Here is a 23,258-nt window from a genome sequence, read left to right on the forward strand (position 1 = left end):
ATTGTTATTGTTATTGTTATTGTTATTGTTATTGTTATTGTTATTGTTATTGTTATTGTTATTGTTATTGTTATTGTTATTGTTATTGTTATTGTTATTGTTATTGTTATTGTTATTGTTATTGTTATTGTTATTGTTATTGTTATTGTTATTGTTATTGTTATTGTTATTGTTATTGTTATTGTTATTGTTATTGTTATTGTTATTGTTATTGTTATTGTTATTGTTATTGTTATTGTTATTGTTATTGTTATTGTTATTGTTATTGTTATTGTTATTGTTATTGTTATTGTTATTGTTATTGTTATTGTTATTGTTATTGTTATTGTTATTGTTATTGTTATTGTTATTGTTATTGTTATTGTTATTGTTATTGTTATTGTTATTGTTATTGTTATTGTTATTGTTATTGTTATTGTTATTGTTATTGTTATTGTTATTGTTATTGTTATTGTTATTGTTATTGTTATTGTTATTGTTATTGTTATTGTTATTGTTATTGTTATTGTTATTATTATTATTATAAAAACATTGCCACCAGAAGCTATTTACGTGAAATGTATAGCCTAAAGATTTAATGGAAAGACACACTTGCAACGTGCAATGGAAATCAACAGCCAGTGTTACCCAACAAAAGAAATGCATAACATGAAAATACCAGCATAAATGAGATCCAACGTCAGCCGAACACAATTGAGATAACAACACTGTGATCAACATAATATCACACATCTGAACAATAAACTTCATCCGGAGCTGTGTTAACAAATCATTAATCACTCTACACCGTTAGCCTAGCATGTTTTTCTAGAAGTAGAAGTAAAACAAAGACTATAGTTCAAATTCATCTTGGTTGGCAAACAAATCGATCGCATTCGATCGATTAGAGTGAGCAATTGATCTGAGACTTGACAGTGAAAGAATGAAATTAGCTGTTTCAAACTGCTAGCCAAACCAAAAGGAACTAATTAAATGCAAACAATGACATAGTAGAGTTTTTTTTTCGAATGCTAATTTTCGAGAGAAAAATATGCCAGGGTCGAAGCGTCAGGTCATAATAATGTTTTGAGGGGGTTTGTTCGTTCTCTATTGTATTAAGCTTTTTATGGAAATATCTTCATGGCGAAGTTTAAAGGAACGTTACAGAATTGGTAAGAAACAAAAATCGTGAAGATCATATTTTTACATAAAACATACACGGTCAGGTGATGATGATGGTAGAAACCCTCCCTTGAAACATTTATGTCTGAAATGTCATAATTTGATGAGAAATAAATATTATAATTTCGCGTTTTGAGTTTGTCGCTCAATGGGCGTTTTATTCATTTTTGTTTTGGCATCGATGCAATGCACAATTTTGTTATTTGTTACTCACTATTTTCTGACCAGGATGGCCGATCGATCTCAAACTTGTACAGGTGTGTCAGTTTATGTATATAATGCATTACATAAAGACCTTACACTGACAACAACTGTTTTGTTAGCAAAAACCAGTTCTGAAATGTTCCTTTTAAAGGGTCCACATAATTTACATTAAATTACACAGTTTGAAGATAATGATAGTAGAAAGCTTCCCCGAAAATATTACTTGCTGAGGTGCTGTAATTTTTGAGAAATGAGTAAAACAGTGTCATGAAAATAGTTTTCATGAAAATTATTTTAGCATGTAAAAACGTATTTTCATGACATTGTTTTACTTATTTCTCAAAAACTACACCTCAGCATCTAATATTTTCAGGGAAGCTTTCTATTATTATCTTTAAACGGTGTAAGTTTAATGTAAATATGTGGACATTGTGTTTTGTGTTACAAAAAAGTACCCAAATCCTTTAAAGGTAGCCTCCGGGACACTATTGGTAATTACTCAAAATATGATCGTTAGCAAACAAACTTACTTGGTAACGAGTACTGGAGATCTGTAAAACATTGTGAGAAACGGCTCCCTCTGAAGGGAGTAATTTCTCTAGACAATACAATATTTGAATTGAATTCGAGCCCTCGGCAGATGAGGTCTCGAATTCAAGCATCTAGTAGCACACAAATTGGTGTTTATTCTTTCATTATTATCTCGCAACTTTGACGATCAATTGAATTCAAATTTGCACATGTTTGTTAGGTTATGCAATGTTGAGACACACCCAGTGAGAAGACTGGTATTTGACAATTACCAAAGGTGTCCAGTGCCTTTCAGTTTGTTTTTTTCCAGCACACTGAAACTGCAACTGATTAACTCTTACATTATGTGTAATGGTTGGGTCCTGCAATGATTTTTCCTGTTCATTTTTGTCATATTTTTTTTTTTTTTTTTTTTTTCAGTAATCACAATTCAAATCACATGAGTTTCTGATGCATCATCAGTTGCAAGTTTGCACAAAAATGTGTAATTTTTTTTTTATTTTTTTTTTTAAGTTTACATGTGTATTATTATGACGGACCCGGTTTCATGTTTTGCACAACCATGTGTTATAAAACCAAAATCAACTTCACCTTTTTTTTTTTTACCGCACATACATTTATCTGAGTGGAAAAACAAATACACATACATTTTATTAAACCGGATGACATTTTATATTTAGCACGTTCTGTTTGGTTTTTATTTCTGACGACTGGTTTATTAGTACGATGCATTGGTGTTAAATCAACATTGTGGGATAAATGATGGTCATTCCTGCATAAATCGAACATATTTCTGTTTATTTTGTCTCGGCTATTGTATAATTTTCAACAAGCTTCATGTTTATTTAGTACAAACTCGTTCGTACAAAGTATTGATGGAAGCTTTTGCACACACAGACTCGTCTGTGGTGTGCTTATAAGCTTATACAAAAGACAAAGTCGAACATTCTTAAATTCATCATAATAAAATAAAGTTTTACGATTTGGTGACAAAACGAAAGAAATTGTGTGGAATTGAATCTGCCAGCTTGCTCTCTAGACTGCTGCGAGTTATAGGAAGAAAAAACAGTTTTCTTAAAATAACAGAGTGTACTCCTTTAATTAATGACACATTTGCATGATTGTGTACAAACTTCTGTTGTTTTCTTGGTAATCATATTATGAACACCAAGTTGTCTGACTCATAGTCGTGAGCATCAATAATGATATGACAGACCTAGATACAATAGCCCATTTATTAAATGAGACCACAAAGTGTAACTAATAATCAACGACATCATGCGATAAAATTGCGCCAGCTGGTCCCGTTGTTACAGTGACGAACCCTGGGTAGGTTAGATCGATACACGTCACACGTTGGACGACCGTTCGTCATTATCAGCAAGATTGGGCTATGCACGTTTTCAATAGAATGTATGGACCAAACCACTCACTGTGGGAATTAGGTATGAACTTGGTGACGTCAGACAGAAACGATACTGGGAAAGCGTTGTATTTTTGCTCTCCCGAGCTGTGTATAGGGCCTAAGAGTAGAAAGTCAATTAAGCAGCCAATAAAGGATGATCTCAAGTATATAGATATTACAGTTTTCTAACAGCTGCAGTCTATCCAGGAAGCATAAAAAAAAATATAACGAGTCTCTTACCTCACGTTAAAACATGGTAAAAATTGGTTTTCTCCAGAACGATCAAAGCTAAATTTCTGGAAAACGTGGGGTCAAACAAACCCGCGCGACAAAGGAATCGTGACGTCAGTGGCGGCTATTTGGTGTGGAAATGCCAAAGTCGAGAACTGTGTTCAAAACCAACTGGGTAAATTCGTCACTGGCGTCCAGGGTCATTATAATAGATAAGCCGTTTTTGACTCTCGACTGAAAAAGCCACGCGGCCGGGTGCATTTTTGACTCGAGATATTTATTACTAAATGCAAATTTTGAGAGTAAAATGGTTATTAACCGGTATCAGCGATGTCTATTTTGCCATAAAAAGGTAATAGTTGACATACTGAGATCATCCTTTATTGACTCTTTAAAGTGGAGTAGGCACGCGCACAAGCCAAATTCCCCGCTATTAACCCGTGAAATATGCTTGACGTAAGCACACTATTCCCTGCTTCCGTAAGGGCTGATTATTTGCTTACGGTAAGCAGAGCCATGGAAATGGGCCCTGCTCGGGCAAAAAAGGGAGCTAAGCAATAAGTATGATTGTAACCAGAAAAGGGTTACCAGCCACAAAATCGATGTCACTTTTACAATGACTGGTATTATGTTAAATAATATTTCCTGCTTTTAAGCTGCTCTATGAAATTTGGTCCTGGTTAGTGGACACAATTGGTAATCGTCAAAGACAAATCTTCTCACTCAGGGAATCTCAACATATGCATAAAATAACAAACCTGTGAAAATTTGAGCTCGATTGGTCGTTGAAGTTGAGAGATAATAATGGAAGAAAAAACACACTCTTCACACGAAGTTGTGTGCTTTCAGATGCTTGATTTGGAGACCTCAACTTCTAAATCTGAGGTCTCAAAATCAAATTCGTGGAAAATTACCTCTTTCTCGAAAACTATGACATTTCAGAGGGAGCCGTTTCTCACAATGTTCTATATCATAAACCTCTCCCATTATTACTCGTCACAAAGTAGGGTTTTATGCTAATAATTATTTTGAGTAATTACCAATACTGTGTCCGCTGCCTTTAAAAACGAAGTTTACCGTTGTTTTGCGTTAACCGTTCGATTGCTTTAACCCTGTATGTGTGCAATCAAACTAACGTATAAATTTTTGTATTTCAAAAGGTGGTCGAGTTTTTTATTTATTTAGCGCTAAAACTCCGGAGCGAAGATTGTCCTTGAATGAAGATTACTCCCTAATTACAATGCACAATTTAAAAAACGTATCTATCAGTAACGCTTCACAGTTCCAACTGTGAGTTCATAGAAACCAATATATTTCTATATAATCACATTACTTCAAAGTGAACTGTTTTTTTTATAATTATACTATCGAAATTTTACGTTACCAAAAGAATAATGTGTAGGTCCCTCTTGCTATGACTTTAATGAATCTGTAATTTATCCTTTCTGGGTTCAATTAGTTACAATTGATTATTTTGACTTAATTGGTCATCGAAGTTGCAATAGAATAATGCAATAACGAAAACAACCTCGTTGCACAAATGTGTGTGCATTCAGATGCCTAAAAAGGCATCGGGCCTGAAGTTTTAAAATATTTTCTGCGAGAAATTACCTCTTTCTCAAAAACTACGTTACTTCGAAGGGAGCCGTTTATTGCGATGTTATGCTATATAAACGTATCTTCATTATGGTGATCCTGGAGGGACATCGCACATCGCAAATATCTTAGCAAATATTTGCGATGTCGCAAATATCTTTGCAAATATCTTTGCAGATATTTGTGATGTCGCAAATCTTGATCACAAAGATATCTGCGACATCACAAATATTTGCAAAGATATTTGCAAAGATATTTGCAAAGATATTTCCGACACCGCAAATATTTGCAAAGACATTTGCGATGTGCGATGTCCCTTCAGGGCCACCATACTTCATTGCCAGTTACCAAGTAAGTTTCTATGCTACTAATTATTTTGATTATTACTTTTGTCACAAGTACCCCGTGCCTTTAAGATGAGAATGCCGCACAGAATTAAAACACTTGCATGGATGCATTATTATCGCCCTTTGGGTTGAAAGGGAGCCTCCAAGTCAATAGATCCAGAAACACAAATAATGACGAGTACTTTCCTTCAAACAGCATAACCTCTGCAATTACTTCACGATTTACTTACCGCTTGGCGGAATCATTCGGGTTCTTTCAATAAAACAAAACCATTTTTTTTTTTTTTTTGACAATAAGAGTTTAATTGAGAATCATCATAAAACAACGTTGACTCTAGAATTGGCAGATAAAACAGTGTCAAGTTTGGCTAGTTTTATTTTTAGAAAATAATTTGAAAACAAACAAAAATACTGCACTGTGTACACCGTATTTTCAATATAATGGTATTAATTTGTCATCATTCTAGCTAACAGCGTTTGGAAAAGTTGATTTGTTCTTCTTAGAACGACAACTGAGGGCGCTATATAGGCACAGGGACTGAACGGAAACGGTTTGCCCTAATTTGCTGTTTAATCCAGAATAATATGTTAATACTGTGTGTTGAATACATATTGTTATTGTGTATTATAAAAAAACTGGAAGAAGGTTCGGTCACAAATCTTACCTTACCAACAAGAAAGCAAATAAGTTGAATGAAATAAGGCAGTTTCAAGCATTAACAAAAACAAATTAAGCTGCAGTTAATGTTATATTCTTCCTTTACCAATACGTTCAATGTTATTGTTAGGAATTTGAAGTGAAAATCGTAATACGAAAAATGTGGTAAATGTTGAAAAAGAAAAGACCTCAAACGCAAACTGAATATTTGACGAAAAATATAAAGTGACGTCAACACATTATTAGATGGAAGCTGGTCCGCCCCTCCGCCCCCTGCAAATGGCACAGCAGAGAACGACAAGGACCAGCACACCAGCAAGCACACCGATGACGATGCCGACTATCGCTCCTATACTCAGGCCCGAAGGACCTGGTGTAGGCTCGGCAGTGGGAACCGGTTCATCTGTAATGGACAGAGAAAAAAAAAAAAAAGGATACAGAATGAAAATGAACATAAAAACCGTCGTAACGTCACTTATATTTCAAGAATTGCCGCTGCTTACGACTTGATTATGTTTTCGGAAACCCCCTCCCCCCTCCGCGAAAAAAAATACAAATAACAACAACAACAACAACAACAACAACAACAACAACAACAACAACAACAACAACAGCAGCAACAGCAGCAGCAGCAGCAGCAGCAGCAGCAGCAGCAGCAACAGCAGCAGCAGCAGCAGCAACAGCAGCAGCAGCAGCAACAGCAGCAGCAGCAGCAGCAGCAGCAGCAGCAGCAGCAGCAGCAACAGCAGCAGCAGCAACAACCACAACAACAACAACAACAACAACAGCAACAACAACCACAACAACGTTAACGACAACGACAACAACATCAACAACAATAACAACAAAACACAACAACAACAAAAGATAACGACAACGACAAAGAACAAGTAAAGGAAAAACGACAACGACGACAACAACATGATACCAAAAACAACAAAGCAGAAAGCAAAACAGCAATGAACGTTAGCATACAGGGTGCCAGACTATCCACCGTTTCATCATTGTTGTCTTCTGTGGTGGAGGGACTAAGCATGGCAAATCAAATAAGGTAACGTATATTACTGAAGGACTAGTGTCGTGACTGGGACTCGAACAAACTCTGCTGATCAGAAACACCAGAGCGATTAAGTCCAGTGATTTTAAAATATTATTGTATTGCGTTTTACTTGAAACATTAACATCAATATGAAACTAAAGGTAACAAAGTGTATTAAATCACATATCGATGGCTCACCATTGGTTTGGCAAACAACAGCAGCTTCCTTCCCCTCAGTGCAATCGGACACGTTAAAATGTGCGGTAGGACAGGTTACCAGACTCATCTCCGAACCAAGACATGAGTAAGAGATATTGGAGCGCGAGCTTGCAGTCCTCTTAACCGAAGATATCGACAGCGCCCCCTTGTGCCCAGCCTCTCGGCAAACCACATCGGCGGTCCTTGGACCGAAGCCATCGTAACAAATGGTGCTCTCTGATGCACCAGAAGGTGACACTTTTACTAAGCCGCTGCCGGAGTTGTTTTCGCCGACGGTAACTTCAATACCTAAATTGAGAGGAAAACCTTTGTGCAATTATCTCGTAAAATATCAGGTTATCTTCTCTGTAACAAAGTGCTTCAGATGGCAAAATCAAGATTACGAGTCCAAAATACCTTGGTAAACCTATAAAATTATCATATATTTGTAAACTCCCGATACAACAACGTTTGAATACTTTTTTTCATTTCTGTTTTGGGTGCACGCAAAAAATAGTATTGTAAAATCATGACATGTTTCCAAAGCTTATGGGTTCGGTGCCGTCAACCTATGTAAAGACTTGCTAGGTTTGGGCATGAAGTTGGTTCAATTTTGCTTTGGAAGTTGAGGGATGTTTCGTTAAAACTGGCGGGAGGTCAGCTTGGCAATTATTCCAAACGACATGTCAAAAACCGCAAACAAATTTTAAGTGTAGTTTTTCGACAATAAGGGTGTAATTTGGTTTGTTTACAAAATGCTGGGACTGAAGTGTTTTTTTTTTCCCCCTTTTTTTCGTTTTTTTTTTTTTTTTCTTTCCATAAGGGTGTTTGTTTTGTGTTTATTGTTTCGCAATGATTGACAAAAGTCTGCTGTTCGTCTAACTGTATCCCGAAGTAGATTTATTGTGAGATTAAACAGAGCAGATTGGAACATACCACAATTGCATACAGCCCCTGCTTCCATCGTATGGTTACAACTCGTCGTGTTATCGACAAAACTGTACGGGCAGTCCACCAACCGCACGTTGGAGGCTGCGCACAAAACTTTATTCAGTTTAAAATCCAGGGATCCCTCCCCGTACGCCGAGCCGGTGGTGGCGCCCTTTGAGTTTGTACAGCCGAGTTGTTTGCAGACCGTGTCAGCGTCAAAGGCGCCCCATCTTTCGTCACAGACTGGTCCCAAAGACGATACGAGGAAGACTTCAACTCTGCCATCCTGTGAAGTTTTGCCGTTCACTAGACGGACGCTTCCTTCGACTTTATTATCTGTTGGCAATTTAAGAGAGGTGGTGAGTATTAACTAGGATTCAGCTTAAATCCAATTGAGTTTTAATTCCATGAAGCATTGTTGTCCAGAGTGTGTACTAAGCATTCAAATGTGGATACTAGCTACGGCTACATTTAAAGGGAAACATCGAAAGTGCGAAAGTGCCACAAGTTGTGCTGGTCCAACCAACATAGATATAACCCCCCTCCCCCCCCCGAAAAAAAAAATAAAAAATAAAAAAAAAATCGAAATCTAAGTACCGGTGATGCTCTTTCCCAAGTAAACTAAACTGAAGAATAAAAGAAACGTTATACTTTAAGCGTTCTCCAAAAAGTCACTATATTATGTTAAGTTGATGCAATACAAATACACACGAAATAAAAGTAATAATGAGTTGAAGAAAAGAAAAAAGGAGCATAATACACCTTTTGTAAATCAAATGTACTCAGTATGAAAATAATATACACATTTCTAATTGGATTGTTTTGGGGGTAACATTGTGGAAATGAATATTATTCTCTTAATTTGGTCAAAAAGATAATAATATTATTTTTTATTTGTCAGTCTGTCACCACAAAACATGTGCTGATTTTACGAGGTGATGAGTCTGATACTTACCGAGATACTCTTCTGGTGACCAGCAGATTACCCCTGCACTCCGTTCAGCTGGACAGCTCGACTCGCCCAGTTTCTCGTGCACACAGTCCATCAAACTCTCCTCGTTGCCCCGACATTGCACCCCATCCAGGAACACTCCGAGATCCTTCCACTTTGGTGGAGCGAAGTACCCCGTTGATTTTGACGTGGTCCCCCGTGTATGTTTGCAGACGACGTCGGCAGCGTACACGTCCCAGTCGTAGTTGCACACTTTTCCCTGTTTTCCGTCGAATTCGATCAGGACCATTCCGCTGTTTTCGTCGCTGCCACCGAAGAGCACTAAATCGCCGTCTGTTTTATAGCCGAACAAACAGCATTAAATGATTTGTACATAAATGGCGTCAGGATACGAAATAGCCCCATAAAAAAGAGCAATAAAAACATCATTAACAATAACATAAAACATACCAAGGAGAACAATAAACAGTTAGTCTATTTTTAATTGTTATTGTTCAAACAACTTTGTCTGTAACACAACATGACTCTTCAAGAAACGAAAGACGAACTTATAAGTTTTCAATCGATGTGTACAAAAGAAGAGCCGCCAAAGAGCAGTATTAAATCGCCGTCTGTTTTGTTGCCGAACAAACACATCGTATCTTTGTATACGTATGGAACCAACACACGAAATAGTAGGTCATAAAAACATCGATAAAAAACATCATTAACATAACACCGACGAGAAAAATTGCAGTATGCATTGTTATTTTATTAAAGGAAAACGTTGCCTTGGATCGGACGAGTAGGTCTTTAAAAAGAGTTTGAAACCGTGTTTTTATAAAATGCATATGGTTAGATAGATATTTTAAAAGTAGAATAAAATGATTCACATAAGTATTACTCGAAATTACGTGGTTTTCCTTTAACCTCGTCGACTAACACGGTCGGCCATTTATGGGAGTCAAATTGTTGACTCCCATGGCCGACCGTGTTAGTTCGTAAAGTAAAATGAAAACCAGGCAATTTCGAGGCATATTTGTGTGGATCATTGTATTCTACTTTTAAAACATCTTTCTAACCATATGTATTTTATAACAAACGGTTAACGCTTTTTAAAGACCAACTCGACCAATCCAAGGCAACGTGTTCCTTGTATGTTTGACAACATTGTCTGAAAGTGGCTGTCTTATGTTTTCTTGAGGACGGTTTGCAGAAACGAAAGCCGAACAAAAGTTTTAACAGATGTGTCGGAGTAATTAACCATACACGTGTATAATTATTTTATAGAGCATTAGTAAACGTTCTACATGTTCAACGGTTACCCCGTAAAAACTAATCAAACAATCACAAAGTGAGTAACAATATTATTAAATGTGCTTACCTGCCGCCATTGCTAGCCCAATGGTAGCAAAGATGATCAAAATTGCATGCAAAATCATCATGCTTGGAGATAACTATTGCCAGACAATAAAATAGCACAGCCTCTTGTTACACGTTTGCACAATTATATTAAAATGTCTGCTCAGGCAAAGTTTGCCGCCCCAAAAAAAACCAGTCTACTCTATTATCAAATGTCAGACTACACGCGTAATAACCAAAGTTCAAGTTGACACTACAAAGTTCAAGAGCTATGCTTTACCGTACAAAAGCTAGTAGATTCAATTCGTAAACGTACTATGAATTCCACCTACCAGACGGTGATTCATAAAAATAAAAATAAAACGATTTTGGGTTATAGAATGAATGTGTTTTGTGTGATAACAAACACGGCTTCTGAAACGCGTTTGGGTTCATACGAAGCAGGTTTCAAAAAAAAAGTAAAAGAAAAAGTACAACATTTTGTATAATAATAAAACAAAAGTCACAACAAAAATGCTCCAGAAGTATTGAATACACGAAGAGGTATACTTTTGCCCCAACTCCGGTGCCCGTATAAGTATAAAAAGGTATGTCATTTATAAAATGAAATAAATAAATGAGCCGTACCTGATGCAGTTAAAATGTTATCACTCCGGTGCCCGTTAGTAAACAAAAGAAGTAGACCCAATAATATAGAAATATTTCAATAAAATGAGCCGTTTTAAAAAACGTTTTCACTGGTATTAAAGGAGCGCGTTGCCTTGGATCGGTCGAGTTGGTCATTGAAAAGCGTTTGTTATAATATGCATATGGGTAAAAAGATGCTGTAAAAGTAGAATACAATGATCCACACAAACATGCCTCGAAATTGCACGGTTTTTTCTTTTACCTCATCAACTAACACGGTCGGCCATTTATGGGAGTCAAATTTTTGACTCCCATAAATGGCCGACCGTGTTAGTTCGCACAGTAAAAGGAAACCACGCAATTTCGAGGCAAACTTGTGTGGATCATTGTATTCTACTTTTAAATTATCTCTCCAACCATATGCATTTTATAACAAACGGTTACAAACGCTTTTTTATGGACCAACTCGTCCGATCCAAGGCAACGTGTTCCTTGAAGCAATCATACTGCTGATAACAGAGTTCCCAGACAGTGCTGCCGGGGCAAAACGCGTTGCTAATTGCGGATAATGATGTTGAAATAAAAGCTTACATAGTAACTAATTCCAGCATAGTAATCTCAATTTGCTTGAGAATTTCTGTTTTCCCTTTAAACAGTAATGGTTGTAAAGGGGTCCATTTGAATCACATACAAGTTATTTCTCGAAGCTTTCTGCCAACAAAGTATTATTTGTCTATAATTTATTTCCAAGGTGCATCGTATTTACACTTTAGGTTCGACTTCGTCATCGTTTGTATGTAATTTGAACATAATCCAAGAATTTCAAGGAAAGGGATAAGTGCTGCTTATTTAAACCGATTGAAAAAGATAATTTAGGTGATAACAAAACGTTGCGTTTACTTTGAGGTTTTTTAAATACAACAAGTTATAAATCTTTATACAAACACACGGCTGCCTTTGCGATATAAAACGCGGCCCACATTGCTTGGGAGTGTTGTTTTAAAAAAGAAAACATAACTAGTACAGTTTGTGTAATTATTGCTGCCTACCCTCTGTTAAAATGGCTGTCATTTGCACGTTGAACGAGGGACAACGAGTTCACTTGATCATGTTCTTATTGCTGATCAGTAGTGCATCGACCGGAACACTGGCTACATCAGGTACGTAACGCACCGAGGGTTTATAATGGTGTACAATAGGGAGCTCTATTTAATATCAACTCTTTTAGTTATTGTTGTAATTGTTCTCTGTTTGTCAGGTAAACTAATGATAATAGTAATGATCTGTTCTTATTATTGCTCGTCATCATCCCCGATAGACCTGTATCAAACACTGCCTTCATCTTGACCATGTTCCTCGTATCGGATAACAATAATGAATGTTGAAAATAGGAACCAGACTATTTTGTTCTTCAAGCCTCGGTTTGGTAAAGTTTATATCAATGAGAAGAATTCAAGATGGCGTCACCGTGATAAAGGTCTTTATCGGCGAACCAAAGCGCCCAGTATTATTTCCTGCAATGTGTGTTGAGCCATGGAGGAATAAGAAAGACAGTTCTTATTTTATACTCCATGGTTGAGCTATGTACTGAAGTATGAAAAATATTATTCATTTTACCATGAAATTTTACCTGTTTACAATGTGGTGTGGCGCATTATATGCTGCAAATCAAACCAGGAACACGGGCCGAACTCATTCTCTTTTCGATAGGTGCATAATATGACATGGTTGGCGTGTGCGTAAAGCGCTCGCCTCTCACCAAGGTGACCCCGGTTCGATTCCTGGTCGGGCCATATGTGAGTTGAGTTGTGCGTTGGTTCTCTGCTGTGCCACGAGGGTTTTCTGGACCATTCGGTTTTCCTCCCTCGGGAAAAATCAAACACTTTTGATCTTGGCTGCGCTTCGTGGTCAAAATGGGTTGATGTGGCTGGCGGCCGGAGGCGCCCTTGCATGCCTGCTTCTCGAACACGTTGTAGCCGCGTCCCTCGCAGTTCAGCTCTAAGCTGCGAGTTTTAGGGCCTTGTCACACGAGGCAACTTTTACATGCAACTTGGAGGCAACCAACTGCAGCGCATGCTACAGGGCACTTTGGTAGCACAGGAGTAATTTTTCAAAAATGTCTTGCGATCAACAAACAAACTATCAGAACATTGAAATGTGAATGGCTTTTCTTCTTGGAGATTGCCTGGAACTGGTTGCCTGTAAATTGCCTCGTGTGACATGGCCCTAGATGATTAGCCCCCCAAATTATTAATTATTATTATGTTATTATAAAAAAATGGAACACAAGTTGAAAATAAAGTGTTATTTCACGGAGGCAATGAAGCCGATTGCCTCCATGCCTATTGGCCATCGCATTTGTGCCGTTGCCATGTTCCAGTTGCCATGCTCCAGGAGAAAATGTCGCAGTGCCCCTGCCAATTCAAATACGAAGCACACATGTCGTCCGGTAGCAAAATTCGCGTCCGGGTTTGCATTAATCCACCGGTGGCGGTATTATACAAAAACTGTTTACCTTTGTCACGTTTTGCGTGCATGTGCCCCTCCTATCGCACGTGCCCTAATGCCCTTTTGAAGATCTTTTAATAAAAGTGTGATAAGGGGCCTATGTTAAACGCTGAACACAACTTACGAATGAAGGCCCCCCTAGAAACCCCTCCCCCATACCAAAAAAAAAAATAATACATATAATTATTAAACAAACAATAATGTGTTCATGTTATGCAAGCGGTGCTGCTCGGCCAAAATCTCGTGTTGACCCTTTTTAACAGTACGTTTAAGTATGTTGACATACAACTTTTTTGTAATGCTGATAACAGTTCAGATTTCATCTTAAATGAAAATACTGAGAATACTAGATAAATATAATCAGTTTTTAAATTTGGTCTTTTTTCTACTTATATCGGCTGAGTATGTATCAAAAAAGGAGGTGTAAACATTACCATTCCATCTACCTTTTCAATAACAAAACTGCAAATCTAGGTCAACATTTCTCACTCAACTTTTTCTCTCATTCCAACCATTCTCTCTTTGAATATTCAACGTATCCAGAATACCGCTGCTCGTCTAGTTTCACGTTCTTCGCACTGGATTAATATTTTGGGTAACTTAACCCTGACGCTGGGTAACATTCCGACGGGTTAACTTTCCCACCGTCCGCACTTGGATTTATTTGACTCGGGTAAACTAACCGAGACCATGGGTAAACTAACCGCGCTGGCCCCCTGCGTATTGTTGAATAGTTCGATAATCACGAAAATCTTATTCTTCCATGACAAAACATGTCAGTTTCTTCGGGTCATACCATCCGTACGAACTAAATCCTTCGGTTCAAGGACTTTCTCTAGTGCCGCCCCCAACTTTGGAACTCTCTTCCCTGTTACATCCGCTCTCCACAGAGCTTCTAACTGTTCAAAACTCTGCTCAAATCCCATTTGTATTATATTGCCTACTGTTCAGTTTAATCATTTTGTTTGCGTATTGTTAGTTAGTGTATTTATTGTTAATTAGTTGCTTAATTATTTGCCTTTTATTTCTGTAAAGCGCATTGGTATTACTTTCAGTTATGAAACGCGCTATAACAATTAGCTCATAATTATTATAATGTTATTATTATTTATGTAAATACTACAGCGTCGTAGTATTCGGTTATACCACAGAGGTGGTTTTGGGGCTTTTTTTTCCCTTTTTTTTTTTTTTTTTTTTCTTTTGGGGGGGGGGGTATTTTCTCGTAAGTTATAATAATGTTTGTTTATCTATTATGATTTTTACTCTTCGGCCTGCTTGGCTGCCCGTGCAATAAATAAATAAACTTGGGTTAAAGGACAGTACCTTTTTTTATAATAATATATTAGATGGCGATTTACGTTTGGTGGAAGGCTCTTCGCCCAACGCTGGAAGATTGGAAATCGTTTACCGAGGAAAATGGGGGACAATATGCTCCGACGGATTCGGCATCCCAGAAGCACACGTTGCATGTTCTCAACTTGGGTACGAGTTCGCCCAAGCATCCATTGAGGTAAAATCAACGCATTGGTTTTGTTTGATTTATTTTATTCAGTCTGACCTCCATTCCCTGCTGCTGGATTGACCCTGGTCCAAATCCACATTCAGTAGTGAAAGGCACGTGGTATAGATTTGCTTGGTCGGTCCTTTGTTATCTGATTACGTGTTTTGTTGTTATTGTTGAAAAAAATCAACATTTCAAAGTGTGCCATCTTTGTCAATGAGGCGATTCTAGCGCAAGTTACAGAGCACTCTGCTACACACACAAATACAACCAAAGTTCGAAAACTGTGATTTCAGAAATAGATAAATGTGTTTAGATAAGTCCTAGATTGAGAACAAGTATGTGCTTGTCTGAGTTGAGGTGGGACGATGTTCCAAATAAAAGAGATGGCCCGGTATGTGTAACGCAGCGATCACTCCACGAGTGCCATGAACGTTGAATGTTCAGTCGCAGACTATTCTGTCAAGGAGGCTTGTGATTTGTCATTCAGGGAGTGGAAATTGATAAAGGAGCATCTTAAAGACAGTGGACACTATTGGTAATTTTTAAAGCAGTTTTCTCACTTGGTGTATCTCAACAAATGTATACAATAACAAACTTGTGAAAGTTTGAGCTCGATTGGTCGTCGGAGTTGCGAGATAAAAAAAAATGAAAGAAAAAACACCCTTGTCTCACGAAGTTGTGTGCTTTCAGACGCTTGATTTCGAGACCTCAAATTCTAAACTTGAGATCTCGAAATCAAATCGAGGAAAATTACTTATTTCTCGAAAACTACGTCACTTCAGAGGGAGCCGTTTCTCACAATGTTTTATACTATCAACCTCTCCCCATTACTCCTTACCAAACGAGGTTTTATGCTGATAATTATTTGAGTAATTACCGATAGTGCCCACTGCCTTTAAAGCCATTGGACCCTTTCGGTACAGAAAAAAAAAAAAGTTCACAGATTTTCAAATAACTTTCAGGGTTTACAAAAGGTAGTGGTGAAATACTTCTCTTGAAATATTATTCCATGAAATGCTTTACTTTTTGAGAAAACAGAAAAACAATATCAATTCTCGTTAACGAGAATTACGGATTTATTTGAAACACATGTCATGACACGGCGAAACGCGCGGATACAAGGGTGGGTTTTCCCGTTATTTTCTCCCGACTCCGATGACCGATTAAGCCCAAATTTTCACAGGTTTGTTATTTGATATAGAAGTTGTGATACACGAAGTGTGGGCCTTGGACAATACTGTTTCCGAAAGGGTCCAATGGCTTTAAAGATAACGTTGGTCTCTAAAAGGAAGCAGTTAGTGTAGTGGTTGGTGTTGTTGTGGTTGAGTGTATGTTTGTTTATTTTTTTGTTTGTTTTATCGTTGTAAGGGATGTTTGTTTGTCCCGTTTACTTGTCAGCAGCCAGAAGACGGAAAACATATTTTGTTGTCAATGTATAGTCTTGGTGCAAGACGTTTCTCGTTTTCCTTTCACGCACACCGCGGCCAATTCACCAACAGCGCCCGCAACGACTCACCTGACTTAGTCCACTCACCGCGGTGTGAATTGGCCACGGTGTGCGTGAAAGGAAATCGAGAAACGTCTTGCACCAAGACTAGTGTCAATGTTATTACTCGTTTAATTTTCAGCCAAAAAAGGAAAAAACCCTTGATGTCGGATCATTTGACGAGCCCGATTGACATGGGCTATGATCAGGAAGTATGACCCACGAACTCGGACAATCTACTAGCCTTGCTCAAGGCAGTCGCATTATTCGCTCCGAAAAGACGCAGCTGTAAACCCACCCGCCGTATACCCTGTGCATGGTGTGTGCGATCACACCGAATGACCAACCCGTATACACACTGTCACATCGCACGAATACTGCTCACACAAGTCATCGCACTCGTACACCACTAACCGCATGCGGAGGCCGTCAGGCCGACAGCCTTGTCGGATCTGTATCTTCCCGTTTTAATGTGTTGTATTGAAAAAATTACAATAGTGGACGAAATTGGGGGGGCTCGAGGATATGCTAGTATGCAGCTCATGAATATGTATATCGTTCGTCAGACCTATCAGACAACACAGGATGTGAGGCAAATGAATCATTCATTTTGACGTCCAATCACGCACTTCCCTTATCACGACCTTTGGACCCTATCATGCGTCCGTGGTGGTGGTGGGTGAGGTAAACATGTCTCGTCTTTCGCGGGCATTATGGTAATGAGCTGACCGTGGGAACTCTTCGCTTATTATAGTAATGAGGTCAGTGGCTTCAACACAGATCCTACAAGGCTGTCGGCCTGACGGCCTCCGCATGCGGATAGTGTACGGGGGCATCGTGTCGTGCGATGTTACGCACAGTGAATACGGGTGGGTTTTACGCACAGTGAATACGGGTGGGTTTTTATACAGCGGCGGTCTTTTTTTGGAGTGAATAATTCGACTGCCTTGAGCAAGGCTAACAATCTACCAGCTAGAAAAACAGATACGAGTGTAAACACAAGTAATGCGGTTTTACATTAGAAATACATACTGTATAACTATTATAAAAAAATAAAATAAAACATTTATAACTGTGTTTGTCAAACTGCCTTTTCAACACCTGGAAACGGTGCAAAGTATATTAAATCAACATAGAGTTATACACATTTCAATTGCAGTAACCAGTGGCTGCAGTAACCAATGGCAATCGAGTAAATCTGAAAGGGGCGAGTCGTCACAAGCATCTGGCTTCCCGGCTAAATCCTGGTTCATACTTCCTGCGAATGTGAATGCGATGTGAGTTTGACGTGTATTTGGGTCACGACCACCCCTCCGCATCGATATTCGCAAGTGAGTTGAGCAAAGTGGAACTGCTGCGAATTTGTGACGTCATCATTCGCTTCGCCTTCGCATTCACAGGAAGTACGAACCGGGCTTAACCTGTATGATCCTACTGGTCATTGTTTTGAAGATAACTCTAATGGTGTAATTTTATTTGCTCTGTCTTACATATAAACAGAAAACGTTTTACGAAGACGGTCTCATTTTACTCGGAGATGTATTTTGCTGGGGGGATGAGAGTAGGCTGGTAGAATGCTATCATTCAGACTGGAATTATGCCAACTGTCAAGACAGTGAGGTTGTTGGAGTTATCTGCGCTAATGGTACGTAAAGTTTAACTAAGGGCACTGGACACTACTAGATATTATTCAGATTAATGGCACAAAACATACTTGTTTTACAAGAAACGGAGAGCTGTTCATGAAGTATTGTGATAAACGGCTCCCTTTGAACTAACGTTATAATTTGTTAAGTAAGAGGTAATTTCTCACTCAAAAATAATAATATTAAAATACTCTGGGCCTGATGCAGTTGTATGGATCTGAAAACCCAATATTATTATTAATTGTGAAAACGAAGAAGATGTTATCTTACAATCTTGCAATGTCGATGACCAGTTGAGTTCAAACGTCACAGATTGTTTTATGTTATGCATATTATGTTGGGATGGGATACACCAATATGTGGATACTGGTCGGTGACAAATTATTCCCAAAGGTGTCCAGTGCTTTTAAATACATCGGGATTAAACAAATGGAGATAATTATATTTGATTCGCGAATAACACATTTGATGGATTTTTTTACTCTTATTCCAAGTCTCACTGACCTGCATGACCTGGCTGGACCGGGTTTTTCGTATAAGAAAGCAGAACAGAACGCCGTATCATTCTCGCCAAAAGTATTTTTTATAATCTATTTTTTTGAATCAGTTCTTGGTGTACAATCATCTATAGGTTTACAGTCATTCTCGATTCAAGTATTAAGTACGCAGTGAAGACACTATTGGTAATTGCTCAAAATAGTTGTTGATAGAGAGCTGTTGATAGTATATCACTTTATGATAAAACGGCTCCCTCTGATAAAGTAACGTAGTTTTCGAGAAAGAAGTAAATTTTCCACCAACTTGATTTGGTCCCGAAATAAAAAAAAAATGCACACAACTTCGTGTGACAGGGTGTTTTTCCTCAACTTTGTGTCTCGCAACTTCGACAACCCATTATTGAGTTCAAGTTTGTTACAGTTTTGTTATATTGTGCATAATGTTGAGATAAACAAAGTGAGAAGACTGGCTTTTGACAATATTCAAAAAGTGGCCAGTGTCTATAAACAGAATACTATTTTAATATTTTTTTAGGAGGTGCTACAGGCATGACTTACAAATCCATCGCGGCCCTTGGATTTATTGCTCTACTCATTGCTGTTTCGGTCTCATCATGTGTGTGGGTGGTAGTAAAAGACCGTCGACGAAAAACAAATGCACGGACCGCTTCGTCAAACACAGCAACACCCATCAGTTCCGTGAGTTGCGGGTTGAATCCACAGCAACAAGTTAATGAGATTTACGGGCCGTGTTCTGTGATGGCCGTACCACGATTACCCGGCTACACTGAAACCAACTACGACCCACCGTCATATGAAGCTACGGTTGCAGTCAGCATTGCGCCGCGAGAGGGCGTCTCGAATGGAAGTTTTGAACTCGAAGAATGTACATCTGAACAGACCTGAGTCGTCCAATACAACTACAGAGATTACACATAATAGTAACGACAACAGCAGTGACAATAATATAGACTTACACTAAAGCAACGCTAATATGACTGTAATTTCGTTTGATACAATAGTATTGCAACACCGGGGTGGCAAGAGACCTGCCTCCTGGAGATGTTGAACCACTTGTACGGCGAGCTATGTACAAACTTCTTCTGATAGCGCCCTCTATTGAATCATCTTCCCCAACCCATGTTAATTTCACATGAGGGACTCGATCTCCGGATGACAGATTTTTCGATGAAACCGAAATTTTAATGTCAGAGTGTCAAACCTATGAGAGTATCAACGTTAAAACGTCATGTATAGAACGCAATCATTGCATTATAAAATAAGTGTTGATATTAAATGTATTATTATATTAGTTCGCAATCTAGTGCGCCACCAAGTGCTTGTTACTAGAGATGCATGGTAGACTATACACTGGTACCCTGAAACCCGTCAGGTACTTGCTTTTCAGAAACAGTGATTTCATTGGTCAATTATTTCATTGGATAACCGTGCAGTGACGTAAGCTTTCCATGTGTTTTGATTGGTCGGAGGTGATATGGGTGCTGCTGGCAAATAGCAATTCGGACCTATCAAAACACAGCTTAATGACGGTCGTCTGCATGCAGTGTCCACATAAAAATGCGTGTATTAATATTTGGTAAATTACATGTACTTGCATTCTGTAACTCATTAGAGATAGTCATTACATGGTGATACCGCAAACCTTTCTATATCGTATTTCCACCATGAAAAGTTTCAAATCCTAATTATGTAGGATGATACTATGTGTGATTAGGTGATCGTGGGGACAGTTTCGTACAGTGTTCCTGTGGTTCTACCTCACTGAGGTTGACTTAAAGGCAGGAGGACACTTTTGGTAATTACTCAAAATAACTATTAGCATAAAACCTAACTTGGTAACGAGTATTGGGGAGAGGTTTATAGTATAAAACATTGCGAGACACGGCTTCCTTTGAACTAACGTAGTTTTCGAGAAAGAAGTAATTGTCCCACATTTGATTTTAAGACCTCAGATTTAGAATTTGAGGTATCGAAATCAAGCATCTGAAAGCACACGACTTCGTGTCATTATTATCTCGCAACTTCGATAACCAATTGAGTTCAAATATTCACAGGTTTGTTACTTTCAGCATATGTTAAGATACACGTCTTTGACAATTACCAATAGTGTCCAGGGTCTTTAATATACTTATTTAGATCATTTACTACAAACAAGTTTTTCGTTTCGAAATATTTTAAACGCACACCGTTGCACCGATGGAATTATAAGGTTTTTTTTCGACCTACCAACTGAGTAAGCTAAGATAAAAACTGACTTATCGCAATTAAGACAAATATATGTAATCCTGTTTTATTATGAATGTAATTTGTTCTGTGTATAGATTGTTTAAATTATTGGCCAGAGATATTTTAATAACATGCCTTCGGGCTACAGTTTTTCAGTAACATGTTATAATTGCGGGCATATGTCCCTGGCTTTTGTATTGCTAATGTTTGTATTGTTTTTTTATATATAAAAAAAAACAGTAATATCAATTGTTGATTTGTTTGCGACTTCTCTTTCCTGATTATCGTCATATTGAAACTACGGGGACTTTGGGGTCTTGGGACATTAACATTGTGCCCTAAAACATTTGAACTCAGTCAGCACAGTTTTGCATTACTTTTCCCAACATTTATTTGGGGCATAGCGATGGTAACTTTGATGTCAACTGTTACCATGGCAACCGTTTGTTTGACACTGGGTGAAGTAAACATTTTGTTTTTGTTTACAATTTTATACAGCAATTCATCATGCTTTCGGAATTGTTACATGGAACGGGAAGTGATATATGTCACTTGATGGTGTTCAAGGCAGTGTGGGGATTCAAAACGGCCACCATTTCCGAGGGTCATCTTTGATCATTATGTTTGTTTAACCTGTGTTGAGCTAGGGGTTTAAACTGTTTACTGTTCTAAGTTTTCGAAACTTGCAGCACTGTCATCAAAATATTTTATAAAAAGAGCAACATTGTCGATTAAAAGTTGTTCTCAGGGGCGTTATGGTCAAAAGGTCATCGTTTAATTTTTGTCAGTGTTCAAATCTTCAGTGAGAGGCACCTGGATAAATTTCAAATTAATACAGTATTAGAGACACTGGACACCTTTGGTAGTTGTCAAAGATTCATGTATCTCAACATATGCATAAAATAACAAACCTGTGGAAATTTGAGCTCGATTGGTCGTCGGAGTTGCGAGTTAATAATGAAAGAAAAAAACACACTTGTCACACCCTTGTCGTTACCAACTAAAGGTTTAAAGCCATAATTGTCATGTAGAATTGTCATGTTATCATAATGTAATGATTTTATGAGAATTGAAGTGAATTATAACATTAACAAGCCCCATCCCCCCCCCAAAAAAAAAAAAAAAAAAAAAAAAAAAAACCTTAAAAATAACATTACTATACCCCCACTTTAGGTTTTCACCTGTTTTCTTCAACTGTAACATCAAAACTGACAGCCGTTCTACACATTTTTCAACACACACTCTCAAAAATGTATCTTGTTGTTCTTGCCAGCTAGTTTCCCATTACACTTCGTACGCAGATACGTACGCAGGCTGGTTACAAATTACGTACATTTTAAATACACCCCCCCCCCCTAAAAAAAAAAAAAAAAAAAAAAAACGGTGATTACGAAGCAAATTTGCTTATCAAAACTGACAGCCGTTCTACACATTTCTCAACACACACTCTCAATAATGTATCTTTGTGGAGCATTGTGTTGTTCTTTCAAGCTAGTTTCCCATTACACTTCATACGCAAATATCCTTGTGGAACACCCAGTCTTTACAATTCGTACACGGAGTCATTTCATTCCCATGTTTGTTTTGTTATTGGTCTCCTCAGGGTACCAAAGATGAACACAGGTTTGTTATCCGCCACGGCCACTATTTAAAATTATAATTATATTGTGGATGTGAACATGACCTTTCTCCAACCGATTTATGCACGCCTTCAAAAAGTAAACGCGTATGGAAGTTAGAATAAGAAAGGGAATTAAGAATGATTAAAATGGATGCAGAAAAATTAGCAGTACAAAGAGAAGTACTGTACACGCCACCTGCTTGTAATGTCAGTAATGCGATTTTCTTTTTCGCAGTATTCACTTCACTGCGTTATGATTACCACAAAAAAAAGCTCTTTCAAATAAGAGACAATACGTTTTATTCGCGAAGACAAGTTATTGTTGTTCAGCGCCTTGAGCTATAGTGTCTAAGATATGTGCGCTTTATAAGAACTTTGTATTATTACTCCATTCTTATCGCGTGAAGGTCAAACTTTAAAGCAATTAAAAGGGCAAATCACAACATTTGCTCAGTGTCTTGATACTTTCCAGAACACGAGCACCAACTACAAAGTAATTCAATTTGAACTCCAGTGTCATTTAATTTGT

At 37.9% G+C, this 23,258-nt stretch overlaps 2 protein-coding genes across 3 annotated transcripts; one reads left to right on the forward strand and one right to left on the reverse strand.

The window, feature by feature from the left end:
• Nucleotides 1–5,410: 5,410 nt before the first annotated feature.
• Nucleotides 5,411–11,326, reverse strand: LOC139934914 (CD5 antigen-like). 2 transcript variants are annotated; one of them, XM_071929338.1, is made up of 5 exons: nucleotides 11,221–11,326; nucleotides 9,256–9,585; nucleotides 8,307–8,636; nucleotides 7,371–7,679; nucleotides 5,411–6,536 (listed from the first exon to the last, which is right to left on the reverse strand). In XM_071929338.1, exons 2-5 carry the CDS (start codon nucleotides 9,539–9,541, stop codon nucleotides 6,376–6,378), a joined length of 1,086 nt encoding a protein of 361 aa, XP_071785439.1. In that variant the 5' UTR covers nucleotides 9,542–9,585; nucleotides 11,221–11,326; the 3' UTR covers nucleotides 5,411–6,375. The 2 variants fall into 2 exon arrangements, with proteins under 2 accessions (XP_071785439.1, XP_071785438.1); XM_071929337.1 differs by lacking the exon at nucleotides 11,221–11,326 and adding an exon at nucleotides 10,616–10,791.
• Nucleotides 11,327–12,188: 862 nt separating this feature from the next.
• LOC139935260 (uncharacterized) lies at nucleotides 12,189–21,929 on the forward strand. The gene is made up of 4 exons (XM_071929770.1): nucleotides 12,189–12,380; nucleotides 15,075–15,238; nucleotides 18,219–18,363; nucleotides 19,397–21,929. Exons 1-4 carry the CDS (start codon nucleotides 12,281–12,283, stop codon nucleotides 19,765–19,767), a joined length of 780 nt encoding a protein of 259 aa, XP_071785871.1. The 5' UTR covers nucleotides 12,189–12,280; the 3' UTR covers nucleotides 19,768–21,929.
• The last annotated feature ends 1,329 nt before the right edge of the window (nucleotides 21,930–23,258 follow it).

This window comes from Asterias amurensis, chromosome 3, assembly GCF_032118995.1.
Source record: "Asterias amurensis chromosome 3, ASM3211899v1".
Lineage (NCBI taxonomy): Eukaryota > Metazoa > Echinodermata > Asteroidea > Forcipulatida > Asteriidae > Asterias > Asterias amurensis.

Bases quoted from the DNA above. Each gene is read 5' to 3' on its own strand.
- LOC139934914 (XM_071929337.1), bottom strand. From the start codon at position 10,676: ATGATGATTTTGCATGCAATTTTGATCATCTTTGCTACCATTGGGCTA. The intron at 8,637-9,255 runs GTAAGTATCAGA...AATTGCCAACAG, and splicing joins GTCACCAGAAGAGTATCTCG to ATAATAAAGTCGAAGGAAGC. The intron at 7,680-8,306 runs GTATGTTCCAAT...CTCTCAATTTAG, and splicing joins AGGGGCTGTATGCAATTGTG to GTATTGAAGTTACCGTCGGC.
- LOC139935260 (XM_071929770.1), top strand. From the start codon at position 12,281: ATGGCTGTCATTTGCACGTTGAACGAGGGACAACGAGTTCACTTGATC. The intron at 12,381-15,074 runs GTACGTAACGCA...ATAATATATTAG, and splicing joins CGGAACACTGGCTACATCAG to ATGGCGATTTACGTTTGGTG. The intron at 18,364-19,396 runs GTACGTAAAGTT...ATATTTTTTTAG, and splicing joins TGGAGTTATCTGCGCTAATG to GAGGTGCTACAGGCATGACT.